At 37.2% G+C, this 6,000-nt stretch overlaps 1 protein-coding gene across 8 annotated transcripts in view; it reads right to left on the bottom strand.

Moving 5' to 3' along the window:
* Window positions 1-767: 767 nt before the first annotated feature.
* LOC123751257 (uncharacterized) overlaps window positions 768-6,000 on the bottom strand; it is a 268,667-nt gene continuing 263,434 nt past the window's right edge. For 5 of the 8 annotated variants that reach the window (XM_069332835.1, XM_069332862.1, XM_045733353.2 and 2 more), the window contains 2 exons: window positions 3,081-3,289; window positions 768-2,733 (listed from right to left, as the gene is read on the bottom strand). In XM_069332835.1, the coding sequence (XP_069188936.1) occupies window positions 2,343-2,733; window positions 3,081-3,289 (600 nt within the window). In that variant the 3' untranslated portion in view covers window positions 768-2,342. The remainder of the gene's footprint in view (window positions 2,734-3,080; window positions 3,290-6,000) is intronic. The other 3 variants (XM_069332857.1, XM_045733368.2, XM_069332852.1) reach the window with 2 other exon arrangements.

The raw sequence follows: 6,000 nt of genomic DNA, 5'->3' as shown, positions 1-6,000 counted from the left end.
ACCTAACCTACCTAACCTAACCTAACCTAGCTTTTTTTGGCTACCTAACCTAACCTTACCTATAAATATAGGTTAGGTTAGGTTAGGTAGGGTTGGTTAGGTTCGGTCATATATCTACGTTAATTTTAACTCCAATAAAAAAAATTGACCTCATACATAGAGAAAAGGGTTGCTTTATCATTTCATAAGAAAAAAATTATAGTAAATATATTAATTCAGGAAAACTTGGCTTATTAGGCAAATCGGGCCTTGAATAGTAGGCTGAGAAGTGAGTTCTGGCTACTAGGTACGACATATATATATATATATATATATGTATATATATATATATATATATATATATATATATATATATATATATATATATATACTCTCACTTATAATGAATCCTTTTGGGATACTAGTAGGAAATATTGTTTAGTTACTCATTTGTTTTATTTAAATTAAAATCATCTGCATATGCATAAGAAGAGTGCCTATGCATATCTATTTCGATGTTTTCTTTCCTTTTTTCCGAAGTTGTGATGTGTAAATTAATGATAGAGATTCTTCTTTGATATTACCATTGATCATACTTGTCACGTTCCACCAAATGCTGGACAGAAAGCTTCCTGGACCACCAACTATTACCATCTCTTGCAGAAAATACTTGCATTACAAAACTGCAATACATTCGCTGGGAAGTAAGGACCGCTGGTAAGTTACAAAGCCTCTTAACAAATGATCGCTCTCAGTGAACAAACCAGCGGGACAATAATACTTACAGCTCAGTATTGCTTTTTTAACTTCATATTGTTTACCAACCAATTTACATCTGGAAGTTCAGAAAATGTAATTAGTTGTCCGATATTGAAACCACTGTAACTAAAATTTTTTAAAATACTTTTTTCTTCATGTAGATTTTGTTGTAAACAAATTGGTACTTATTATATTAGCATCCCACTTCATTGCACTCTTCAATAATTTGCACAAACGATACCTTATTTTATGCCGGCGGGAAACTGTACTCGAGTAGTTTAGTCAGTTACGAATCTGTTTGTAAGCAGCATTGTATTTTAATGTTTTTATGTCCCATAAAGAAGTAATTACAAGGTAATAAGCACAGACAACAATACACAATATTTTAAGCACATACAATTAGAAGTTTTGTTAGATTATAGTTACGTTTCCTTTGTTGATACTATCCATTGCTCAGTAGAGTTTGTTAAGGGCAATTCCTCTACAAACTGTACTGCGTAATTTGGGTATTCCACAGAGTATCCTTCGAGATACTGTGGCTGATATCCTAATTGCGACTTTATAGGATACTGAGGATGATATCCTACTTGGGGATGCATTGGATACTGAGGATAATATCCTACTTGGGGTTGCATAGGATACCGAGTCGAATATCCTACGTGTGGATGTACAGGATACTGAGGCTGATATCCAATTTGCGATCTCATAGGATACTGAATCTGATATCCTGTTTGTGGTCCTAGAGGATACTGTGGCTGATATCCTATTTGTGGTCTTAGAGGATACTGAGGCTGATATCCTATTTGGGGTCTTAGAGGATAATGCGGCTGATATCCTATTTGAGGACGTACAGGATACTGATGTGGGTACTTACTTTGACAAAACGCTGTAAATTCTTCTTTGAATATCTGAGTGTATTCCTCTTGGAATACTTCCATATATTCTTCGGGATACTTTACTTGGTGTGTTTTTGGGAGTTTACCTTCATAATCTATGGGATACTGCTCTGTGTAGTTTCCAACAGCAGTTTCCCCGTGAAATTTTAAGGAAATTTCTTCAGGATATTTATTAGCATTTTCACTAAAATAATCATGTACACTTTCCGCTTGATTTTCTTGTGCATTTTCTTGGTGGTATTTCTCCTCGCTTTCTCCTCGAACTTCAACCGTGTTCTCTCCATGATATTCATCTGCACTTTCTTCACGATGTTCATCTGCACTTTCTACGGGATATTCATCCACACTTTTTGCATAATATTCATCACTACTCTCCCCATGATACTCAACCTCGCTTTCTTTATAATATTCGTCTGCACTATCCCAATAGTATTCATCTGCACTTTCCTCACGATACTCATCAGCACTTTCTCCATGGTATTCATCGGTACTGTCTAAATGATATTCCTGAGCACAATCTCCTTGATATTCATCAACACTTTCTCCGTAATACTCTTCTCCACTTTTGCCGGGAAGTACTTCAGCTCTTCCTCCAAAATATTTCCCACCGGACTCCTTAAGGTACCCTACAGGAACATCCTGTAAAATATCATCAGTATTTTCATCCAGTTCATAGATAACGTACAGGACGCTTGGGTCTCTCCGTCCCTACGTCGGCTGATCTTGTGTCTCGTCCACAATGACTGGAGTAACGGTTGGGGTCTCCAGGCGTGGTGAATGCAACTCCCTGGGCAGGTGAGGACTTTCGAGGCGCGGTGAGTGCAGCTCGCGCGGCAAGTGAGGGCTCTCGTGGCGTGGGGAGTGCAACTCGCGTGTGACGTGTGGTCGGTGCTCGTGGGGAGCGTGAAGGGAGGCGGAGTGCGTGCGGACGTGCGGGTGGTCGAAAGCGTGGTCGTGGTGCTGGTACTGCGGGCGGTCGTGGCGGAAGGAGTGCCGGTGACGGGGCATGTAGCGTGTGTTGCGAGCGCTGGCAGGAAGGGAGTACTGCTTGCTGAGGGCACCACGGGACACTGACATTGACCTCGAAGGCGACAAACTGCTGCAACAAAACAACATTGATGAATACCATCAACAAACATGGTCCAAGAAGTGCGTTCAGGCTACTAGGTACGACATATGTATATATATATATATATATATATATATATATATATATATATATATATATATATATATATATATATATATATATATATATATATATATATATATGTGACAGTGTCAGACCAAGGAGGAAAATTGAAACAGTAATTGAAAAAAAAATAATATATATATATATATATATATATATATATATATATATATATATATATATATATATATATATATATATATATATAATAACCAAATGGATTTGATCAATGAGATATATACAAAACTTCTAACCTGACGGTTTTCGTTTCCATTTGTTGGTTTTCAATAGAGTTAGGAAGAGAGGTTTTCCGATCAACCTTCTCCCTTTGGATACCAAGTGCGTCTTCGGCGCCACCACTTCCACGTGGTACGACCAAATGCATCCTTCTGCTGCCTCGATCAGTCACCGGGTACCCCTGGCTCACCGGGTACCCGTAGTACCCGCCTGCATACGACACCTGCTGGCGCAAGGAATGTTATATTACTGAAAGTAATTGTATCAATTTGTAATGAAATTTACATTATATTTTGTTTTGAGTTAATACCAATACTGCTCGAGTCGAGTATTGTAAGAATGAATTGCTGCACGAGTAATGGAACACCGATGGTCGTACAGTTGCAATTCTCAGTATTACTGTAGAAAATATGCTGCTCAAGTAATAGAACAAAATATGATTAAAATCTGCAGTTTAATAATATTAAAATCTGCTGTTTAATAATATTAAAATCTGCAGTTTAATAATATTAAAATCTGCAGTTTAATAATATTAAAATCTGCAGTTTAATAATATTAAAATCTGCAGTTTAATAATATTAAAATCTGCAGTTTAATAGTATTAAAATCTGCAGTTTAAATTATACTACGGTAATTACCTAACAATCACGCCTGCACTACTCGTATTAACCACACACACATTTTGATTGACTCACACTGTATCTTCCTTGATTGGTCAGAAACCTGTCGACACAATCCCCTCTCAACGAACTCCAACTTAAACTAAAAAATCTGGCTAGTGAATCTTGATGAGAAGCACTTAACAAGAAAGAGGCCAAGAGCTAGAGTGAGTGTAGAGAGACAATGTGAGGCGTTCTACAAATGTCGATACTGGGTCCCATCGTCTCTACACACTATGCAAATGATCTAACAGAGGATTCGAGCTCATTCATATCAATATTTTCTGATGTGGAAAACTAATTGGCGATTCAGATCAAAGGATATCTCTGACATATTTCAAATGAAAATAACCAGTTTCCAGAGGTCATTTGAACAAATTATACTAGCCTTAGTTAACGTAGACAAATGTAAAGTTATGGGGATAGCGGGAAATAGTGAAAAACCCTAAATACTTCCCAGAATTAAAGCAATGGAACTTTTTACGCTTAAAAAGGAAACGGTTGTTCATCCAATACCCAAGATCATTTCCTCTGTCACTTTGGGTTAGGCTAGGGACTTGTTACAGGTATCTTTAGAAGTTCGGCTTGTATTGGGATCTGGATGAAGTAAGGTGTAAAGTGTGTGGACAAAGTCAGGGACATACACTAGAGCATTACATCTTAGACTGTGATAAAATTGAACCATTTAGAGATAAATCTAAACTCACGCTGCATGAAATGGCAAAACATAATATTACTAAGGATAAATTACCTGAAATCCTTGTACTGTATCCGTGTTTCGCTAGCAGTGGATGAATGACATGAGATTAAGGAACAGTGTAGCATGAAAACTATCAATAATAAACAGCAGTTTTCCTATGACCCTGTAATACCTCCATTGTTAAAACAGGAATGTATTATCGAACAGGCCTAGCATTAATGTATAATGATTAATTATAAATGCATAGCTATTGAAATGGAGCAATCACTGTAACTAGGTGACATTATAATTATTATGTGTGCAAGATAGATGTAATTGTTAATGTAAAAATCTCCGTTGAGGTCTGATAAAGGCCTTTTGTGTCCTCTGTAATCCTTTATGTACCACTCACAGGATGCGTATGGGATGTACAATAAACTAGCCGCCACTGGTGTCAACAATCCGTGCCTGTATTTGCTAGACTTACTCTCCTAATCACAGGCAAAATATTTCACATATATTTTTTGTTCATGATCAGGGGAAAACATTTTAACAATATTAGAAGGAAACAAATTTGGTTAAATTTTTTCCTTGAGCACTGGGGAGGTAGGGTTGGGGGGGTTGTCTGCTATTAATAGCTGCGCAGGGTAATGGTTAAAGCACAAATTGCTAAACTGAGTGGAAAATCTTGACTACTTGAAACTGTACCATGAGATTACCATACAGCAAAAGGCCAATAATTTCAAGAGGTCATGAATGATCGAAATGAAAAGGGAATGCCATTATTTACCAAATCATGCGGTGGCTAAACAATAATTAATTTCATACCCAAGTCTTATGCAGAAACTACATGATGTCTAACTGAAGTTTAGGGCAAACCAATTTGCCTATACAGCAAACATAAGCAAGGTTTTCCTTAGAGTAGACCTTCAGGAAGAAGACCGAAATTTTACCAAATTTTTAGGGATGGAGAACCCTTAAGATGAGAGCAGTCACATTGTAACCTATAAATTCGCATCAGTCTTCTTCAGGGCTACATCTTCTCCATTTCTGTTACAAACAACATTTGATACACATTTGAAAAATTCGTACAGCCCTTAGGTTGAAATTAGTCAGAATCAATATATAGATAATGTTAGGGGGATTGTTAACAGTGAAGCCAATCTGTTATAATTGTATGAAGAGGCAAATTTTGAACTCATAACAGCTTATATGCAAGTGCAATCATGGCTCTCCAATAGTGATGTTTCAAATAATCAAAAATAAAAAGATTATTTGATTATTTCGTACCTCAAAATTTAAAGGTATCGGGTGTTGGATGGAATATCAAAGCTATCTCTAACCATTAAGTCTGTGCCAGTAAACCCTTGTATAGTCGCAAAGAGAAACTTGCTGTCATAAATTAGCAAAGTGCTCGACACAGCAGGTCTGTTAGGTCCTAGGGCTATCAACGAGCACATGCTGGTACTAGAAGTTTGGATGATGAAGGCCAGTTGGGCTAATTCATTACCTCAAGAGCTACAAACAGCATGAAAAGAGTAGCCGAGGAACAGGCCTTAGTTGAACAGATAATCCTTTGGAGACAGGTAGCCGAGGAAA

The sequence above is a fragment of the Procambarus clarkii genome, chromosome 4, assembly GCF_040958095.1.
Source record: "Procambarus clarkii isolate CNS0578487 chromosome 4, FALCON_Pclarkii_2.0, whole genome shotgun sequence".
NCBI lineage: Eukaryota > Metazoa > Arthropoda > Malacostraca > Decapoda > Cambaridae > Procambarus > Procambarus clarkii.
This window is presented reverse-complemented; position numbering and strand designations above follow the sequence as displayed.